The 20736-nt window shown below is 50.2% G+C and overlaps 1 protein-coding gene across 1 annotated transcript in view; it reads left to right on the forward strand.

The window, feature by feature from the left end:
• Positions 1-20736, forward strand: part of EP400 (E1A binding protein p400) — a 129931-nt gene that overhangs the window by 82966 nt on the left and 26229 nt on the right. The window contains exons 31-43 of the mRNA XM_031650941.1: positions 4753-4864; positions 5025-5168; positions 10627-10785; positions 10969-11052; positions 11700-11834; positions 12192-12236; positions 12321-12474; positions 12829-13070; positions 13235-13408; positions 17310-17446; positions 17587-17643; positions 19144-19222; positions 19341-19595. Of these exons, the coding sequence (XP_031506801.1) occupies positions 4753-4864; positions 5025-5168; positions 10627-10785; positions 10969-11052; positions 11700-11834; positions 12192-12236; positions 12321-12474; positions 12829-13070; positions 13235-13408; positions 17310-17446; positions 17587-17643; positions 19144-19222; positions 19341-19595 (1777 nt within the window). The remainder of the gene's footprint in view (positions 1-4752; positions 4865-5024; positions 5169-10626; positions 10786-10968; positions 11053-11699; positions 11835-12191; positions 12237-12320; positions 12475-12828; positions 13071-13234; positions 13409-17309; positions 17447-17586; positions 17644-19143; positions 19223-19340; positions 19596-20736) is intronic.

Here is a 20736-nt window from a genome sequence, read left to right on the forward strand (position 1 = left end):
TAGTCAGGCTGGAGTGCGATGGCGCCGTCTCGGCTCACTGCAACCTCCACCTCCTGGGTTCAAGTGATTCTTCTGCCTCAGCCCCCCGAGTAGCTGGGGTTACAGGTGTGCGCCACCACGCCCTGCTAGTTTTTGTATTTTTGGTAGAAACGGGGTTTCACCATGTTGGCCAGGCTGATCTTGGAACTCCCAACCTCAAGCGATCTCCCACCTTGGCCTCCCAAAGTGCTGGGATTATAGGCATGAGCCACAGCACCCAGCCTATTATTAGCTTTAAAGATGAAAACTGTAACTGTCAAAACACAATTGGGAGACATGGAGAAAGGTTACTCTATATTTTTAAATTTCTAAGTGCTTACTGTTACAGTGTAATAGGATATTTACTTCTTTTGCTTATTTTGTGCCTGGTTGTGTACCGAGTGCAGCCTAGGCTCGCCTCTCATAGTGATGTGTCAATTCCCAGTAGGGAACCTGAGACTAGACAACTATGGTCCCTGCATGAGATCTCCTAGGTAGTAGCTGACCCTGCAACTACAACCCCAAGTGTGCTTTAACCTCTTTTTTTTTTTTTTTTTTTTTTTTTGAGACAGGGTCTGTTGCCTAGGCTGGAGTATAGTGGTGTGATCTTGGCTCACTGATGCCTCTATCACCTAGGCTCAAGTGATCCTCCCAGCTCAGCCTCCCGGGTGGCTGGGGCTACAGGTGTACAGCACCATGCCTGGCTAATGTTTGTATTTTTTGTACAGACAGGGTTTCACTATGTTGCCCAGGCTGGTCCCAAACTCCTGGAATCAAGCAGTCAGCCCGCCTCAGCCTCCCAAAGTGCTGGGATTACAGGCGTGAGTCACTGCACCCAGCCTGCCATTTGTTTTTTAACAAGACAGTTGGTGTCATAGTAATTCAAATGCTGTATTGAAATTGTTTGATTATTATTTTTCTTGCTATAAATGCATTCCTTGTTCCTCGAGGAAAAAAAGGAAAGCCTGTAAAGAAAAACAAGGATCCTATAGAGGCAGCAATTATTAATATTTAGATGCACATCTTTCCAGACATGTTTGTGATTCTTTAAGAAGGCTCACACTATGTCTTATTTTGTAAACTTTTTTTTTTTAAACAGTATATTATACATATGTTTCCATGGTGATGAATATAAGTTTGGTGCATGGTTTATGTTGAATGGATAAGGGCTTAGTGTGGAATCCATTCTGCATTGTTGGCCCTTTAGCAATTACTAGCTAGAAATTGGAAAAGTGTTTTATTCTCAGTAGCAATAAAGTCTCAGGCATGGCCTTAGCGGTGCAGGAACAGGGCATCTGAAGTGTGGCATGAGGTGGCCTTGAAGGATGCAGGATGAGCTGTGCCAAGTGTGAAGACCCACTTTGTTCTTGAGTGGGTAGACTTCGTTCATGAACTTGTGAAGTTTCTCCAAAGTAATACTAAAATTTAATATTTTTGTGAAAACGCTTCTCATGGGTGTGGAGGTTGTATGCGTGCACACACGTGGCTGGGTAAGGTGGTGCCAGTGTGCTTGCGGTGCGGACATCCTGACGAAGGCTGCCATCATGATGCTCAGTGTTGCGGGTGGGAGTGTGCCCCACTATGAGCCATGGGGACCCCCAAACCGCATGAGGGTGCTGTTGGTGTCAGGGCAGATAGCCTGGCATCCATGGGGAGTTTGCATGTTAACAGAGGTTGGCTGTGACAGTAACTGGAGGGCCTTTCTGTCATGAATGTGCTGCATACCTTGCGCTCCATGAGCGAGAGGACGGGCTTGGAGTGCTGCTCCCATGGCTGACCAGAGCGGAGTCCAGAGGGATGAAGGACTTGAATGTTTTCAGTGGAGCAGCAGTATTAGAACACTCTTGAAGAGACAGTGCCTGTGGCCGAGAGCTGGAAGGGACCGCCTGACCCACACAGACCCCGAAGTCAGGGGAGACAGGCACACGGCTGCAGTGAGACAGGAAGCCGAGCATTGTACAGATACGGTGAGCCCAGTGGGCAGGCAGGTGATGAGTGGGGAGATGACAGGAAGCCAAGCGTTGTACATGTACGGTGAGCCCAGTGGGCAGGCGGGTGATAGAGCAGGAAGATGATTTGCCATTCTCAGTGTAAGTAAAGGGTTAAATAGCTCCTAAAAATCGAGAAGATATATAAAGTTCCCCCCCACCTTACCTTTAAAAAGGAAGGGCCTGTGAATATGAACAGTCCATCCCAATTGGCCAAAAAGTATGAGAGGCCGCTCCAGCTCACTGGTCTGGAGAAGGAAGGACCAGTTTAATGCATGATGAAATCTCTCTTCTCATGCCCCGAACAGGTGAGACCCTAAGGGAACAAGCCTGCTCAGCCTGGCACTAGAAAAGGGGATGTCCTCATGTTGATGGGGACGTGGGATTGCTATCTAAGGATGTGTGTTGCAGCTTTGTCACATGGCACAAAGCAGTCACTGGGGCACAGCCATCCCACCATATTGAGCAGCCAGGTGGAAAATGAGCTCATGTCGAGGGATTTCTGTAATACACTGCTTAGCGAGGATAGCAGAATGCAGAGAAGTAGGAAATGAGGCAGACATTTTCCCCACACGGTTGTGCATGAGGTGACAGTACACGGAACATCATGGAAGGACACACCCAGGTTCACAAAGAGCATCGTGGAACGACACAGCCAGGTTCACATGGAACGTTGTGGACGGGCACACACAGGTGCACCCAGAACGCCATGGATGGACACACCCAGGTTCACGCGGAGCATTGTGGAACAACACACCCAGGTTCACATGGAATGTCGTGGAGGGACACAACCGGGTTCACATGGAATGTCGTGGAAGTACACACCCATGTTCACACGGAGCGTCATGGAAGGACACACCCAGGTTCACACGGAACGCCATGGAAGGACACACCCAGTTTCACATGGAACGCCATGGAAGGATACACCCAGTTTCACACGGAACGCCATGGAAGGATACACCCAGTTTCACACGGAACGTCGTGGAAGGATACACCCAGGTTCACACCGAGCGTCGTGGAGTGACACACCCAGGTTCACACAGAACGTCGTGGAAACACACACCCAGGTTCACACGGAACGCCATGGAAGGACACACCCAGGTTCACACAGAACGTCGTGGAATGACACACCCAGGTTCACATGGAACATCTTGGAAGCACGCACCCAGGTTGAAACGGAACTTCGTGGAAGCTCGCACCCAGGTTCACACGGAATGTCGTGGAAGCACGCACCCACCCAGGTTCACACTGACGTGGCTGCTGGGGTAGAGGGCAGGAGAGGCAGGCCACCCTCCCTGAAGCAGCCATGAAGTGCACCTGTTAGGAAAAGTGTGCCCGTGGAAGTGCACACCGTCACATATAGGCAGCAGCACCTTCTTGTGAACTAAGGTGGGTGGAAATGCCATCCCTACCTTTTTTTTTTTTTTTTTTGAGGCGGAGTCTTGCTCGGTAGCCCGGGCTGGAGTGCAGTGGCCGGATCTCAGCTCACTGCAAGCTCCGCCTCCCGGGTTTACGCCATTCTCCTGCCTCAGCCTCCCAAGTAGCTGGGACTACAGGCGCCCGCCACCTCGCCCGGCTAGTTTTTTGTATTTTTAGTAGAGACGGGGTTTCACGGTGTTAGCCAGGATGGTCTCGATCTCCTGACCTCGTGATCCGCCCGTCTCGGCCTCCCAAAGTGCTGGGATCATCCCTACCTTTTTTAATGGTTCTCAGGGTGATTGGAATCCAGGTGATTTTTTGTTTTGTTTTGTTTCTTATACTTTTATGTAATCAAATAATTTACGATGAGCATGTAGTAATATAATCAAGAAAGAGCAGATTTTCATTGAAAGGCCAGGAAAGTCTTCCTAGGTGGTGGTTTGCTGTTGATGAAGTTGTCCGTCCGTCTTTCATGTTGCTATTTCCCTTTGTTACGTATTTAGTTCCTTTGTTTGTGTCTGGGTTCACGTCTTCACTTTCCGTTCTGTTCCCTATGATTGTTTTTCTTTAATATTTAGGATCCTTTTAATTTGGAATTTTCTGAAAAAAAATTTGTTTTCATCTCTGTGAAAATCATGCTGTTAAAGTTGTTTAATGTGAGCATTTTGGGGGGTTAGCATTTAGCATTTTATAGGCAGATGAGCCTCATGGGAAGGCAATAGACTGCGTGGTCTGTTCTGTGTCCCCAGTGATACAGTCTTAAGGAAGCCACTTGGGTGCATGTGTCCCTGCACTGGGGGTCCGTCTGTCCAGTGGGGTCACATCTACAAATCATAGTCTTAATTGAACGCCTATTGTGGGTCTGGTAGTGTACAGGGGTTAAAAAGATGAAAATGTCCATAATTATGTGAGAATGAGATGTCTCATGAGGGTTAACAGCAAGTCTGTGAAATTATCAGTTCTTCCTGTTGGGCTCAGTGAAAGTTTCCAAGAAGATAGATGCTGGAGGTACATCTGGAAGGACCGGGTGGGACATTTCCAGGTTGAGACTGGTGGGAGAAAAACAGGATGACGTGTAGTAGGATGAGGTGGGACAGCGAAGAGTCTTCCGGAGGGGCCTCCTGTCAGCTGTCTGGGAGGCAGGAGAGCTAAGATTGGAGGGGCTGGCTGACAGCGGCCTTTGGGGCCCCACGAAGGCATGTTGCAAACAGGGGTAGACCTGTAGGAGGGACGTGGACTCGCTGATCACCATCTGCATACTGTGGCCAGCCTGTTGTCACTGCATTTCCAGGTGACCGACTTAGCATCTTATGTCCTTTGTTTGCAGGCTTGTGAGTGGCAATTCCATTGAAGAGAAATTGTTGAAAAATGGAACTAAAGATTTGATCCGAGAAGTGGCTGCTCAGGGAAATGACTACTCCATGGCATTCTTAACTCAGGTACTGCTTATTTGGTGAGAGTCCTTGAGGTGAGGCCCGCTGTGCGGCGCATGGAATCGCCTGGTGTTAGTGCACGCTAGCGAGGGGCTTCGGTCTCCAGCTCAGGTCAGATGCACACTTGGACCTTGTACTGGGGAGTAACACACGTCTCTGTGTTCAGCGAACCATCCAGGAGCTGTTTGAGGTTTATTCTCCCATGGATGATGCTGGCTTCCCGGTCAAAGCTGAGGAGTTTGTGGTGCTTTCTCAGGAACCTTCTGTCACGGAAACCATTGCACCCAAAATTGCAAGACCTTTCATAGAGGTGAGAATACATTGAATCTGGCTGGAGAGTTGCATGGTGGGAGCCGTCAGAACACCTGCACCCTCCCCTGGGGCTCTGAGTGCTCAGTCCCCACTCTTCCCTGGCCTGAAGCCCTCTTCCCGTCCCTGCTTTTGGAGCCTCCCCCCTCCTTTCTTTCCGTCATGGGGATTTTGAACTGCAAATACAAGTGAGGGAAATGGTGACGAAGGTCGCGAACTACAGGCCTGTCACTGAAGCAGTTGCTGCCGTCTTCATCCGCACTTTCCCACAGTCTCAGCTCCTTCCCCTCCCCATGGAAATCTATTCCTGCCTCCTCTGGAGGCTCTACCAGCACTGCCCCTGCTCCCCTCCAGCTGGCTGTGTTGGCTTCTCCCTGAGCAGAGCAGCCACCAGCCTGCACTCAGGTGCTAAGTGTCAGGTGCCGGTTGATTGTGAAGACTGAGTGTAAGAAAGAACACAGACTATCATGTTGGTACTTTTGAATGTTGACTGCCTGTTGAAGTGATAATATTTTGGCTGTCGGGTTATGTCAGTATTTTACTGTTTTGGCATGGGAAGATAGAGGGCATGTTTGGGTCCTTTGATTTTTCCCTTTTGGGGGTGCTGCTGTGTGGACACATCACATACCTGTCACGGGGCCACTGTTCCCTCCCTATCCCCATGGCTGCCCGCCAAAGCCCTACAGCCTCACATCCTGGAGATGGAGGCTTTTAGCTACCTTCGTTCTCTGAGTCCTCTCTTCCTTCATGTGGCCCTGCTACTCCTCCAGAGCTTGTTCTGGGGCCCCCGTTTCTGTGCCTCTTACCTTGGAAGGATTTGGTATCCCTGTGCATCTTTTTTCCTGCCCTGTTTGACTACAGTGCCTGACTGCATGGGCTTTTCTGTATGTTTTTCTTTTCTGTGAAAGCGTTAAAGACGAGACTGGGCACACTGCACAGCCTCTCAGCACCTGTCCCTCAACACGCGAGATTGAGCCTCCCAGCCTCGTGGTGTCAGCCCCCTCCTTGCCTGTGCTCAGCTTGTTCTCATCAACTCTGATGCTGTCTCCTCTTCCATTTCTAAACATCACTCAGTTACCAAATAAATAAGAAATACTTGGGGTATGACTGTTTTAGTCTGTTTGTGTTGCTGTAAAGGAATACCTGAGACTGGGTGATTTATTTTAAAAAGGGGTGTATTTCACTCATGTTTCTGATGGCAGCAGAGTTCAGGATTGAGCATCTGTCTGGTGAGGGCCTCAGATGGCTTCCATGGTGACAGAAGGGGAGGGGGAGCTGCATGTGCAGGCCACGGAGTGAGAGAGGGAGCGAGGGGCAGACAGCAGGCTCCCTTTAATAGACTGACCCTCACAGGACGAACAGGGCGAGACCCATTCCCCCAGCCCCAGAGCATGTCTGTTACTGAGGGATCCACCTATGACCCAAACCTTTGAGAATTTATAATGAAAAGGCAGTCTCCTGCCCTGCCCCCACCCCGCCACCACCCCGGTTCTCACATTTCTTCTGGAGATTGTCTGTGTATCATTTCCTTTACACAGACATACCTTACAGATTGTTACGTATCAGGAGGCATGGATCAACCTCATTCCGTTTTAAGGAGGTAATACATGCATGAGGTTGGAAAAGGAAAACAACACGAAATCATAGCTAGGGCCAGGTGTGGTGGCTCAGGCTGTAATCCCAGCACTTTGGGACGCTGAGGCTAGAGGAGGGCTTGAAGCCAGAACAAGACTGGCATGGGCATTATAGTGGGACCCCATCTCTACAAGAAGAATTTTAAAAACTATGAGTGTGGTGGTGAGCACCTGTAGTCCCAGCTACTGGGGTGGCTGAGGCGGGAGGATCTCTTAAGCCCAGGAGATTGAGGCTGCTGTGAGCTGTGATCGTGCCACTACACTCCAACCTGGGTGACAGAGTGAGACCCTGTCTCAAAGACAAAATATGCAAAGGACCTGACTCTGTGTGTCTCAAAGGAAAACATGTAAGTGGCCGATGTGTAGACGAAATAATGTCCAGCATCACTAATCATCAGGAAAATCAAATAAAAACCACATGAGGTACCAACTGGCACCTGTTAGGATGACTGTCATCAAAACGCAAAAGATAGCGAGTGTTGGTGAGGACATGGAGGAAAGGGGCCCTTTGCACTCTGTTCTTGGGAACGTCGTTGGCACAGCCACCATGGGAGACGGCAGGGAGCTTCCTCAAAAATGTAGAAATAGAGCTTCCACAGCATCCAGCAATCCCACTGCTGGGTGTCTATCCAAAGAGTTGAAATTAGCACGTAGAAGAGGTGTCTGGGCCGGGCGCGGTGGCTCAAGCCTGTAATCCCAGCACTTTGGGAGGCCAAGACGGGTGGATCACGAGGTCAGGAAATCGAGACCATCCTGGCTAACACGGTGAAACCCGTCTACTAAAAATACAAAAACTAGCGGGCCGAGGTGCAGCCTGTAGTCCCAGCTACTGGGGAGGCTGAGGCTGGGAGAATAAATAAACCTGGGCCAGACTTGCAGTGACTGAGATCCGGCCCTGCAGTCCAGCCTGGGCGACAGAGGCGAGACTCCGTCTCAAAAAAAAGAGGTGTCTGCACCTTCGTGTTCATCGCAGCACTGTCCCAGCAGCCAGGACACGGAATCAACACAAGTGTCCATCAGAAGTCCGGGATTTTCCGTATTGGCTCTGTTGTTTCCCAGCAGCATAGTATTTCAACACATAGATTCTTTGGAAACATACTTGTTGATTGTTTTACTGTGTGTCAGGCATTGTTCTAAGCAGTAGGGATACAGGATCGAAAAAAAGACAAGAATTTCACCTTTCATGAAGCTTATATTCTAGTAAGGAGAGAGGCAGAAACCAAACCTAGTGAGTAAAGCATGTAATTTATTCACACGAGAAGCTGTGAAATGCTGAGTCCAGGGGAGAATGTTGTGGTCACCACAGTAGACAGGTCATTGTGGCTGAGGGGGTGGGGAGGGTGTGACCAGGTGGGGCCTGACTGCAGGGAGCCCTTGGAAGGGTTTAAGTCAAGCTGTGGTGCAGGGTCTGGCATGACCTAAGAGAGTCGCTCTGACTCCTTTGTTGAGACTCGGTTGTAGCAAGGCAGGGGGATCCTGGGGCCCAGTTAAGAGTCCCAGAGCAGTAACACTGGTGAGCAAGGCTAGTGAGGAAGGCTGGGGGACCTGCCGGGGCAGCAGGGGGGTCTTTGGAGGGTAGAGCCAGCAGGACTCGCTGCAGTGGGTGTGTGAGGAGGATGGCTGCTCCTCACTGGCTTGACCGGCCTCTGGGAACAGAGAGGTAGGTTAGCCTTGATCTTTTGCTAGCAGAGACAGATCCACGTTAGCGTGCTGTGCTCGTACCTGCTGCACGGGACTGTGGCTGTAGGATTCTTCTATCATTGGCAACGCTCATCAGAGGATTTGTGCCTGAAAAATGATTTTAAGAAAAGTCCTTGTTGACATACAGAAACATACAGCAAGTGTACGCATCACAAAGATTCCCGCTGGAGAAATGTTCTGTCAGCAGAGGCACCTGGTGGAGGAGGAGGATGCGGCTGGCTCCTCAGAAGGCCTGTCCCCCGTCGGTGCTGCCGCTTGAGAATTCTGACAGCATTCCCTGCTTCTGCACTTTCTGTACATGGGGCGCTCTTCCTTCGGGTCTGCCTTCTTGTTGTGTGCGGCAGTCGGTAACTCATTCTCATTGCTGTGTAGAGTTCTGTCTGAATATAGCACAGTTGATCAGATCTACGGCTCGTGGATGTGATGGAGTGGTTAATTGGAGTTGTGCTCCTGTGGATGTTTCTATCCTTGTCTTTGGTAAGCACGCATGTGCAATTCAGGCTGCATACGTTTGACTTCAGGAGATGCTGTGGCTGCGCCAGGGATGCTCCCACCATGGGGTTGTTCTGGGTGGTAGTGTGGAGGAGAAATTGCTGGTCCTGTCACCGTAGCTACAGGGTGGAATGTGGGATAGTCTCATTGTGGTTTAATTTGTAGTTTTGCTGTTGATTGATGAGTTTGAGTGCCTCTTCACATATTTACTGGCAGTTTGAGGACTTTTTAAAGAAATGCCAAGGCTTTTCCCAATTTTTTTTTATTGGGTTTTTCTCTATTTTTCTTTTCTTTTTTTTTTTAAACGGAGTCCCACTCATCGTCTAGGCTGCAGTGCAGTGGTATGATCTCGGCTCACTGCAACCTCCACCTCCCAGGTTGAAGTGATTCTCCAGCTCAGCCTCCCAAGTAGCTGGGATTACAGGTGCACGCCACCACGCCTGGCTAATTTTTATATTTTTAGTAGAGATGGGGTTTCTCCATGTTGGCAAGACTGGTCTTGAACCTCTGACCTCAGGTGATCCACCTGCCTCGACCTCCCAAAGTGCTGTGATTACAGGCGTGAGCCACCACACCCGGCCAGTTGTCTCTGTTTCTTAATGACTTGTTGGAGTTCTTTATGTATCCCAGATAAAAGGCCTTTGTTTGATACACGTGACATATCTTTCCCATTCTGTGGTTTGCCTTTCTAAACGCTATATATTGATGAGCAGAAGTTCCGAGTTCTGACACCATCCAGGGCCCACGTCTGCTCTCTTTATAGTGGGCGCTTTTTGTGCTCTGCTGAGGAGATTCTCTGCCCATCTGAAGGTCGCCGTGCATCCTCCTCTGTTTTCTTCTACATGTTGCGTTGTTTTATGTTTGCTACTTAGGTGCACCACCTATCTGGCAATAAGTTCTGTGTATAGTGTCGAAATAGTGTTATATAACTTTGCAGGTTTTACCGGATTGCCCTGGAAACAGATTGTATCGGTTTTTAATTTGTATCTTCTAACTAAAAACCATACCTCCATGTCAGATGTATTTTGCCCACATCTGCAGGTAACTATCAGACGTGTGTTCCTAGCTGTTTCTGCAGATGAACAGTGGCATCTCCTCATTCTAACTTGCGTGTCTTGCACTGTGATAAAGCTGTCTTGTATGTTTATAGTCATCAATGCTACATTTCGCGGTGGACTTGCTCCTGCTGCCATAATGTTGGGCTGTCCGTCTGCTGTCTGGTTCCTGGACAGAAGCCTCTGTCCTGCTGTGTCTGTCAGCTGAGGGCAGTGGTGTGCATCGGGTCTGAGATGGAGCCTCCTGGGCCTTTCTTGTTCTCGGAGCTTCCCTGGCCCTGGGTGCCCTGGCACGCTTTGCCTGCGTCAGTGCTCAGCCCTTCCATGGGGCCTGCCTGTCCAACTCGATAGTAAGGTTAGCAAGGCCCAGGAGATTTCCCGCTCATTTTCTGTATTCTCTAAGTGCCTTATCATTTTCACCTGTAAGAGGACCTCAGGGAAGGAGTGGATGGCCTTTATAGAGAGTGTGTGATTACAGTGTAGGCATCTCCATTAACTTTACATAGGATGGCTCTTTTTTAAAACTACCCTCATTTAAAAAGTCTGTCAAGGCAATCTAAACATAGACTTTCCTCAGGCCCTCAAGAGTATTGAGTATCTGGAGGAGGATGCCCAGAAGTCCGCAGAGGAGGGGGTGCCGGGACCACACACTGATGCGCTGTCCTCAGACTCTGAGAACATGCCATGTGATGAAGAACCGTCCCAATTAGAGGAACTAGCTGACTTCATGGAGCAGGTTTGGGCATGTTTTCCTTTACAACTACCTACTTTAAAAATTTGAGCGTTCTATAAAATATTTATTGTTTACTGCAAGAAAAATCACTTTTTTGATTCAAATGTTGGTGAGTGGGTTGTATAAGGAACTTGACTTTTATTAACTTGCTATTAACCCTATTCAAAAAATATACTTTTGGAACAGCTTACACCAATTGAAAAATACGCTTTAAATTACCTGGAATTATTCCATGCTTCCACTGAGCAAGAAAAAGCGAGAGACAGTGAGGTAAGAGGGTCAACTTTCGGTCAGTGAAAAAAATGGCAATATTTTCAGAGTTAAGTTTGATTTAAAGTAAATGTGACTTCATTAAATTAAAGTCACAAAAGCCAAAACCCACAAGTTTGGAAACAAACTTAAAATGAAGAGAGTCTCAAGAAGCCCGTAGGGACCGTGGAGCTTGTTCACCCCTCATAGGGACTGTGGAGCTTGTTTTCCCCCCAGAGGGACCGTGGAGCTTGTTCACCCCTCGTAGGGACCGTGGAGCTTGTTTTCCCCCCAAAGGGACCATGGGGCTTGTTCACCTCTCGTAGGGACCGTGGAGCTTGTTCACCCCTTGTAGGGACCGTGGAGCTTGTTCACCTCTCGTAGGGACCATGGGGCTTGTTCACCCCTCGTAGGGACCATGGAGCTTGTTCACCCCTCGTAGGGACCGTGGAGCTTGTTTACCCCCATAGGGACCATGGGGCTTGTTCTGCCCTCAATGTCTTTGATTTGATTTGCAGCAGGCTGCTGCTTGCAGGGTGACACATTGTGGGTCAGTGTGTATAGAGAACATGTGGCTCTGAGACAGCAGGGAGACCTAGAGCGGGGACTCGGGAACTGCTCTGAGCTGCGTTCCTGATCCTGAAAGTTCCTGCTTCTCTCCCCATCAGGACGCAGTGATGACTGCAGTGAGGGCATGGGAGTTCTGGAACCTGAAGACCCTGCAGGAGAGGGAGGCCCGGCTGCGGCTGGAGCAGGAGGAGGCGGAGCTCCTGACCTACACCCGAGAGGATGCCTACAGCATGGTACCTGGCCCGGGGCCCTCCTGCCCTCTTGCCCCCCTGCTGAGGGGCACTTGTTCAGCCATGTTTGGCTGTTCAAAGTCTGTGTACATTGACATGAGAAAATGCCTAGGAATTGTTACTTCTCATATCAAAACAACTTCACTCATGTTCTAAAAACAGTTTTCTTAAAAATTGACACTTGGAGATTGCAGTTAGATATTGACCAGCTCTGATTAAAGCATTTATAAGTCTTATTATAAATAGTCATGTCGATCAGACTTATTTGGAAGACTTAATAAGTATGAAGGTACATGATTTGTGGCTTACAACATGACACTGAGACTTGGTGGAAATTAGAGCGTGCCGTGTTCCCTACAGGAGTATGTCTACGAAGATGTCGATGGGCAGGCGGAAGTCATGCCGGTGAGTGCTGCCCTCTCCCTTTGGGTCTGCGCGGGCAGCTTCCTGTGAGTTCCACATCTCATGGGCCCTCCCTTCTCTGTGCAGCTCTGGACCCCGCCCACCCCGCCACAGGACGACAGTGACATCTATCTTGACTCGGTCATGTGTCTCATGTATGAAGCCACTCCCATCCCAGAGGCTAAGCTGCCCCCCGTGTATGTGAGGAAGGAGCGGAAGCGACACAAAACAGATCCCTCAGGTGCGCATCCCGAGGGCATCGCGTGACCTAGGCGGGCCCTGGCCTGCAGAGTCCCTGCATATCAGCCGCTTTCTGCTGTCTGTTGTCTGCCTGTCTGCTGCAGGGCGAGTGCTCACACGCCCGTCCACTGCCTCTCAGGCCCTGTGCACAAGTTCTGTTTCCGATGAGGAAACCTTCGTGTTTCCTTCTAATTGACCATGAAGACCTGAGAGCAGGTCTGTCTTTGGCAGGTGCTTTCTGTGGCCTCTTTGCCCAGGCACCTCCAGACTTGCCCAACCTGTTTCCTTTGTCTTTTGCCTGCCAATGTGGAATCTCCTGGTTTACTGTCTTGCTGAAGACAGCCTCTCTGTTCAGCTGCAGGCAGGAAAAAGAAGCAGCGTCACGGGGAGGCAGTCGTCCCTCCTCGGTCCCTGTTTGACCGAGCGACACCAGGCCTCCTGAAAATTCGCAGAGAGGGCAAGGAGCAGAAAAAGAATATTCTGCTGAAGCAACAGGTGCCGTTCGCCAAGCCCCTGCCAACTTTTGCCAAACCCACAGCCGAGCCTGGTCAAGACAACCCAGAGTGGCTCATCAGTGAGGACTGGGCGCTGCTGCAGGTAGGTGGGCGTGGTCTTTGTGCCAGCGATCACGTGGTCATTTTTCTCCCTCATGTCTATGCTTCCAGCTCACTGTGATCACTTTGCGGGGAGTCTTTGGCAGGAGGGAAGACCTTCTGACTTAGAGTGTATTCGCCTGTTTTACCTGAAACCTCGTTCTCTAGGCTGTAAAGCAGTTACTGGAGCTGCCTTTGAACCTCACAATCGTGTCACCTGCTCACACACCTAATTGGGATCTTGTCAGTGATGTCGTTAACTCCTGTAGCCGAATCTACCGCTCTTCCAAACAGTGCCGGAATCGCTACGAGAACGTCATCATTCCACGAGAGGAGGGGAAGGTAAGCGCGGTCTTGTTCATCCTCCAAGGAGAACACAGGCAGGTGTGGTGGCTGCGGCCTGCAGTGTCGGCTCCAGTCCTGCTCTTCACTGACTGGGCTCCTTGATCCCTGTGGGTCTGCGGTGAAGTCCATCTCCTCGGGCTCCTGGTGGACCCAGCGAGGTCAGGTTCCTGCACTGTGCCTCGCCTATGGCATGAGCAGTGATGGAGGTGTTCGCACTGTGCTTGGTGTTGGCAGCAGGCCTCATACCTGAGGTTTTATCTGATACCAACATTTGCACTGCCGTTGTCATTTCTAAGAGAGTGTGGGTGTCATCCGAATACTTGGCTGTATATATATGTATACATTTTCGCTTTGTAACCCAGGCTGGAGTGCAGTGGCACGATCTCAGCTCACTGCAAACTCCGCCCCCCGGGTTCACACCATTCTCCTGCCTCAGCCTCCTGAGTAGCTGGGACTACAGGCGCCTGCCACCACACCTGGCTAATTTTTTGTATTTTTAGTAGAGACGGGGTTTCACTGTGTTAGCCAGGATGGTCTCGATCTCCTGACCTTGTGATCCACCTGCCTTGGCCTCCCAAAGTGCTGAGATTACAGGCGTGAGCCACTACACCCGGCCGATATATATACATTTTCAACAAGGTTTTGGATGAATGAAAAGACCTTTCACTGGGTTTTGATCATGGCATACTTAAATGAGGGTATCATCCAAATACTTGGTCATATATAGACAGACATTTTCAAGAAGGTTTTGGGTGAGTGAAAAGATAAGCTGTCTCGCTTTGTTTTGATCATAGCGTACTTAAAGAAAAGTCTGTTACTGGTACCTCTGCTATTCTGGTACTGAATGACTGGCTGGCTGCAATGGTTTGACAAGCGTAATATTCCCTGTTTCAGGGTTAACTATAAGTATTGCAAGTGTTTGTTTACATATAGTATAGTCAAATCATTAGTCTTTCATGTAAGAAGTCAGCTGTGTGGTTTGTAGCTTGACCCCGGAAGAGTCCAGGCAGCTGGTCAGTAACATGTAGGTGTGCGTGTGGCGTGCCTTCCCTTAAACTGAGTCATCCCTCTCCGTTGTGCATCTGGCTTTCTTCAGGCAGCTCCTTCTTGCTGCTTGCCTGCCTTTCTTGCTTCAGGACCGCATCCAGAGCCCCCACACCAGCAGCGTCTGCATGCTCTGCTGTGCCCACGTTGCCGGTGTCCACACCCCTCAGGGGATGTGCTGTCCCACTTCCAGGGCACTTGCCATGCTGGTGTGTGGGGACCACAGTTCACCTCGTGGAGCCCATCCAAACAGGAGCTGTGGGCATGTCTTCTTGCATGGGACAGGGTGGGGCAGATATAGTAGAGGCAGGCATCCAGTACTTTTACTATATTTACTTTTGTTTCTAATTTGTGAGAATTACATTTTCTCCGTAATAGCCAGATCCATCCTCAGGATGCGAACATCACACTTAATTTATTTCTGTACCCGCTCTTTCAGTCATCTCTCTTCATTTTTCTAAAAACACTTGTCTGAAAATAAAGCATTTTTTTGTTGTTGTTGTTGAACGTAGAAAAGCAAGTTTTCTTCGTAATACCACTTTGTGGTCCCTTTACCAATAAGACTTCCTGGAATCTTGCATTAATTAGATTTTCTGTGTTTTGGAAGCATTTGTAATAATAGCCATTACCTTATTATGGAAAAAAGTAAAGCTAAAATATTGTCTTCTTTTATAGCTGATTTATGAAGCTAATCCAGAGAAAAAGGCAAAAATATTTGTAAAGTTTGAGGGTGATGTTCTTTTTTTTTTTTTTTTTTAGACAGGAGTTTCACTGTTGTTGCCTAGGCTGGAGTGCAGTGGCATGATCTCGGCTCACTGCAACCTCTGCCTCTCAGGTTCATGTGATTCTCCTGCCTCAGCCTCCCAAGTAGCTGAGATTACAGGTGCCTGCCACCATGCCTGGCTAATTTTTGTATTTTTAGTAGAGATGTGTCCTCTACTGCTAGAGGACTACCCTAAATTTCATCAAGTTGACCAGGCTACTCTCGAACTCCTGACCTCAGATAATCCACCCACCTCGGCCTCCCAAAGTGTTGGGATTACAGGCATGAGCCACCACCTGTGGCTGCGGGTGATGTTCTGAATAAGTTGGAGCACTTTGTTAAGAGCCTGTGCACAGAAACGTAGAGTAAGATTCAGTCTTACCCTATATTTTAGGAATCAACAGAAACCTGAGACCTAGAATTTTCTCCAGGGCCTCTCATTCTGTATGTAGAGGCCATGACTCTTTGCATTAGAGGACCCCACGGTGACTTGTCCAGCCCCCTAAAGGGCATCCTGAGCCTCCGTGTCCCTCATGCCCTGTGGAAGCCCTTGATGGTGACAGTGGTCGGATGTGTGTGTGAGTGGGACAGCCCCACCTCTCAGAGCCTGCGGGACTCCGGCAAGCCATGTGGACGGGGCATTCATGCCTGGTGAGAGCCTGCACAGGAGCTCTGTTACCAGACACACAGTCTTTCTGCCTCTGGCCTGGCTCAACCTAGCCATCCAGCGTCTTGTGTGATAGACCTGGTCTTACTCTTATGCACCCCTTCTCTCTCCCTCCCTTTGCTCACTCTTAGGATGATAGATAGGAGGAGAATGCTTCCCTGTATGGCACAGTGTTCTGGGAGGAGACTGCTGTGGCCTTGCATGTTGGTTTCTAGTTCTGGTTGTCCTTAGTGTTGCCTTCAGAATTTAGGGCATTTCTCTAGCAGTAGAGGACACGTGTGCACACAGACATGTGTGCTTGTACATGCGCAGACACACCTGTACCTGGGCCTGTGCTGCTGTGTCATGTGAGAGTCTTGGTTTTCGCTTTGGCACACTCTCTTTGACCGGAGTTTAGAGGAGCATGGGGGAAGAGCCCTGGGCAAGGAAGGAGGTGCTTGAACCCTGGTCTTGACTTGTCACTACCTCTGTGACCTTGCACAGAGAGCATTCCTGGGACGGCTGTTCACTTCACAGGATAAGGAGTTACTTTAAAATTCTGCAGGATGCTAAGATGTCTTGGGAGCAAGTAGCCCACAATTGAGTGGCCCGTTGTTTAGCTGTGCAATTTATGAAGGAAGGACTGCCAGGCATAAGCACTGCTAAAGACCCCCAAGAATGTACTTTGAGACACCGTTGGGCATGCACCAGCCTCACTGTCCACCATGGGCAGAGGACAGTGGTGTCCATGGCGGTCCGCGCTGCCCCTTGGTGTTACCGGGTGAAGGCTCACAGCCTGCTCCACACGGTTACCTGCTGTGTGACCTCAGGCACTTTGCACACTTATTTTGTTCCCTCTCCCTCTTTTTTTTTTTTTTTTTTTTTGAGACGGAGTCTCACTCCGTCTCCCAGGCTGGAGTGCAGTGGCCGGATCTCAGCTCACTGCAAGCTCCGCCTTTCGGGTTCCTGCCGTTCTCCTGCCTCAGCCTCCTGAGTAGCTGGGACTACAGGCGCCCGCCACCTCGCCCGGCTAGTTTTTTGTATTTTTTAGTAGAGACGGGATTTCACCATGTTAGCCAGAATGGTCTCGATCTCCTGACTTCGTGATCCGCCCGTCTCAGCCTCCCAAAGTGCTGGGATTACAGGCGTGAGCCACTGCACCCGGCCTCCCTCTCCCTCTTTAGGTGATTATGGGGCTTATGTGAGAGAACACCTGGAAAGGGTTAGCGTGGACTGGGGAGTGTCATAGCAGTCGGCCGGGACAGCCGCTTAATGCCGCTGCTGTTGGGTTATGCCTGGACTTGGAAAGAAGGCCCAGGAAAGGGAAGTTTGTATTCAGCCATGGGGAGTTTAGTCTCAGATTCCCACCCAGTGAGGCCTATGTCCCGCACAGCCGTCTGTCCATGCTGCCTAATTCAGATGCACTCTCGTCAATTTTGTTGCAGAGTAAAAACAACCGTCCTCTCCGTACGAGCCAGATCTATGCCCAGGATGAGAATGCCACACACACCCAGCTGTACACGAGCCACTTTGACTTAATGAAAATGACTGCGGGCAAGAGGAGCCCCCCAATCAAACCTCTGTATGTTTCCTGAGTGCTCATTTTATGTTAATTATGACTGAGTAGATTGCGTGAAGCTTGGTTTTGATGTATTTTTAACATAACGCTTCTTCAGATATTTCCTTTATTTAATAATTACTGTCTCACCATCTATACTGCAGGCTTGGCATGAATCCCTTTCAGAAGAACCCCAAGCACGCGTCTGTGTTGGCAGAAAGGTATTTCTCTAGTCATGACACATTTGTTACTGTTTGGAAGGATTTCATTCCAGTGTCATCTAAGTTCAGCGAGTTCAGCAAATCGTTGTGCACTTAGTGTGTTCAGGCATCAGCTGGACATGGCAGTGCGCAGAACCTGCGGGAGAGATAGATGGTGCTTCTCCTGCCGTGGGCTGGGGTGTGCATGGGACGGCCCCTGCCCTGTCTCTGTGTTACAGGGATTGTCCTTGCTGGCCCTCGGTGGGGAAAGACGCTGACAGACATGATGAGTGTGCCAGGGCCATGTGGCCAACCACAAGGGGCTTTCTTCCTTGCACCCCACCTCTCAGGCACTGATTTTGTTAGCCATATCTTAAGAACACATCATGTTTAGGGGTGTGTGTACTTGCCCTGAAGTTCTACAAGGGAAAAGAGGAATGGATGAATGGATGGGTAGAGAAGTGGGTAGATGCAAGAAAGCAAATGGGGTAAGAATTGGATGGCGAAACCCCGGTGTGGAACCTTAGTGCCAGGCACATGGGTGTCTGCTGTGTTTCTGACTGTCCGACTCTTCCCATAAATGTTGGAAATGCTGGGATGAAATGGTGTGCATCTGGTTTAGGCACTGTTGTCACACAGTGGCGGATTTGGGACGCTTCCTTGTTCTGTGGCTCCCTTTCCACACAGTAGTGGAGTGATCCTTGTCAGAGGAAGTTGGCCCAGGGCCCATCTCCTCAAGCCCCCAGGACTCCCTCCTGCCCATGCTCTGAGTCGCCTGACCCTGGCTTTCGGCCCCTTGGTGCTCCCTGGGTGTGCTGGCAGCCGCGCCTCAGGCCTTCACTTAACCGCCCTCGTGAGATGTTTTCAGAGCATACTGTTGAGAATTGCAGCCCTACCCTGCTGTTTTCCTTCATAGCAGTCAGTATACGTCTTCAGACCTACTGCACGTTTTACCTGTTTGTTGTCTGATGTGAGTGCTATGATTGTTGGGACTCTAGTGTCTGGGAGCACAGACCAGGTGTTTGATTTTTGTTGTTGATTAAATGAAGAGTTAATTCACCCAACTAATATTTATGGACCTGCTGCGGGCCTGCACGGCGTGGAGCCTGGGCATTCCCAGGGGAGCGAGACAGGCTCAGTCCCGCCCTCCCTTTGCCTCACTGGAGGGCGTCCTCACAGAATGAACAGACAGTGATTTTCCTGAGTACAGTGCAGACACATGAGGTGGGCTGTGCGTTCTGGGGGCTGCCACCAGTTACCCTGGGGATGTGTTCAGAGATACTTCTCCCGGAGCGTGGGAGAGCTCGGCCTCAAGGAAGAGGACTCGGCGCCAGGCTGAGGACAAGGTCCAGGTGGCTCGATCTCCTGCAGGGCATGTCGGGCACCTTGCTTTATGCCCTCGTCTCTTGGGCTGGGCTGGAGCTGCCCCAGCACCTGGCAGCATGGGGTTTCTAGGGTACTTGGTACTTGTCCATCTTAAAATTTGCCTATATGTTTTTAACCTTTGCGTCTGTCTTTCAGTGGAATCAACTATGACAAGCCACTGCCTCCCATCCAGGTGGCGTCTCTCCGTGCAGAGCGAATCGCAAAAGAGAAAAAGGTCAGCGCCCTGGGCCCTTCTGCTTGAGTGGGAAAATGTGGTGGCTATGACTTCATCCAGGGGGTGTGCAGGCCAGGTCCGCCCCTCCAGTGGCTCCTCTTCCTTCCCTGCCCCTCAGGCTCTGGCTGATCAGCAGAAGGCACAGCAGCCGGCCGTGGCCCAGCCGCCCCCGCCCCAGCCGCAGCCCCCGCCACCCCCGCAGCAGCCACCACCACCGCTACCACAACCACAGGCAGCGGGCAGCCAGCCGCCAGCAGGGCCACCAGCTGTCCAGTCTCAACCCCAGCCACAGCCCCAGACCCAGACGCAGCCTGTGCAGGCCACAGCGAAGGCGCAGCCCGCAATCACGACGGGGGGCAGTGCGGCCGTGCTGGTGAGCAGGGACCTCCTCGCGGGCTTCCCCTCCACAGGAAGTCACCCCCACCCGCACTTGAGTCAAGTGCTTTCTGTTAAAACGAAGCTTGTTGCCAGTTCTAGCACATTTCTAGGCTGTAGACCTTCCTCTGAAGAAATGGGAAAAGGCTTAGTCTCACCCCAGAGGAACTGTGTGTTCTCACCCAGATTCTGCCATTTCACGCCTCCAAGGCCTTTGTGGGCTTAGTGGCTTTATTGGATTTGGCAGGTAGAGGCAGCTCCTTTGAGTGGAGGTGGCTGGGAAGTTTGGAATTGCCTGGGTTTTGTAAAACATACCTGAACATACCTGTGACGCATTTACCTCTTGACTTCCTACACACTTAGAGAGCGGGTCCTGTCTGTGCTGGTGTCTCCTGAAAGCATGCCCATGTGTGCTCACTCATACACATCAGTCTTTAATGCCTGTTGTAGAAAAGCTGTAAAGTGCACGAGAAGCGTTGTGAAAAGAAAGGCAGGGTGTGGAGCTGCAGACTGTGGCCGTGCGCACCACGCTCTGGTGCATCTCTGTACTGTGTGTGTCCATGTGCCACACAGAGCTGAAATCGTATGCAGAGAATCACACCTGCAGAGAATAGGAGCTGTGCCAAATTGGGAAAACCCACACTTTGGACTACCAGGCAGGCATAAAAACATTTTTGTTACATAGAACCATTTCTTGCAGTAGTTTTTAGAAAATTGTTTTTTGTAGTGGAATTTTCAATGTACTCAGGCAACTTCATTCCTCATCTATTCAAAAGAGATCTTTGTGAATGCCTACTTGGTGCAAGGTGGGCAAGATGGGCAGTGCCCACACTCTGGAGCCATGTCCTACAGGGGAGGGAGGCAGCCAAAGAGATCATTTTAAATGCTGGCGGGAGGAGTCAGGGTGGCAGAATGCGGGGCTGGCTTGTTAGGAAACACTTTTCTGAGGAGTTGGCATTTGAGCTAAGGCCTGAATGACAAGGATTTGGTCATGAGAAGAACAAACACAGCAAGTACAGAGGTCCTGAGCTTGGCTGATATGGGGGCCAGAAAGGTCAGTGTGGCTGGACTCAGGTGGTGAGGTACAGAGGGTGGATGAATGGAGTGGAGAGACAGAGGAGTAGAGGGACAGTGGGGTG

This window comes from Papio anubis, chromosome 9 (genome assembly GCF_008728515.1).
Source record: "Papio anubis isolate 15944 chromosome 9, Panubis1.0, whole genome shotgun sequence".
Classification (NCBI taxonomy): domain Eukaryota; kingdom Metazoa; phylum Chordata; class Mammalia; order Primates; family Cercopithecidae; genus Papio; species Papio anubis.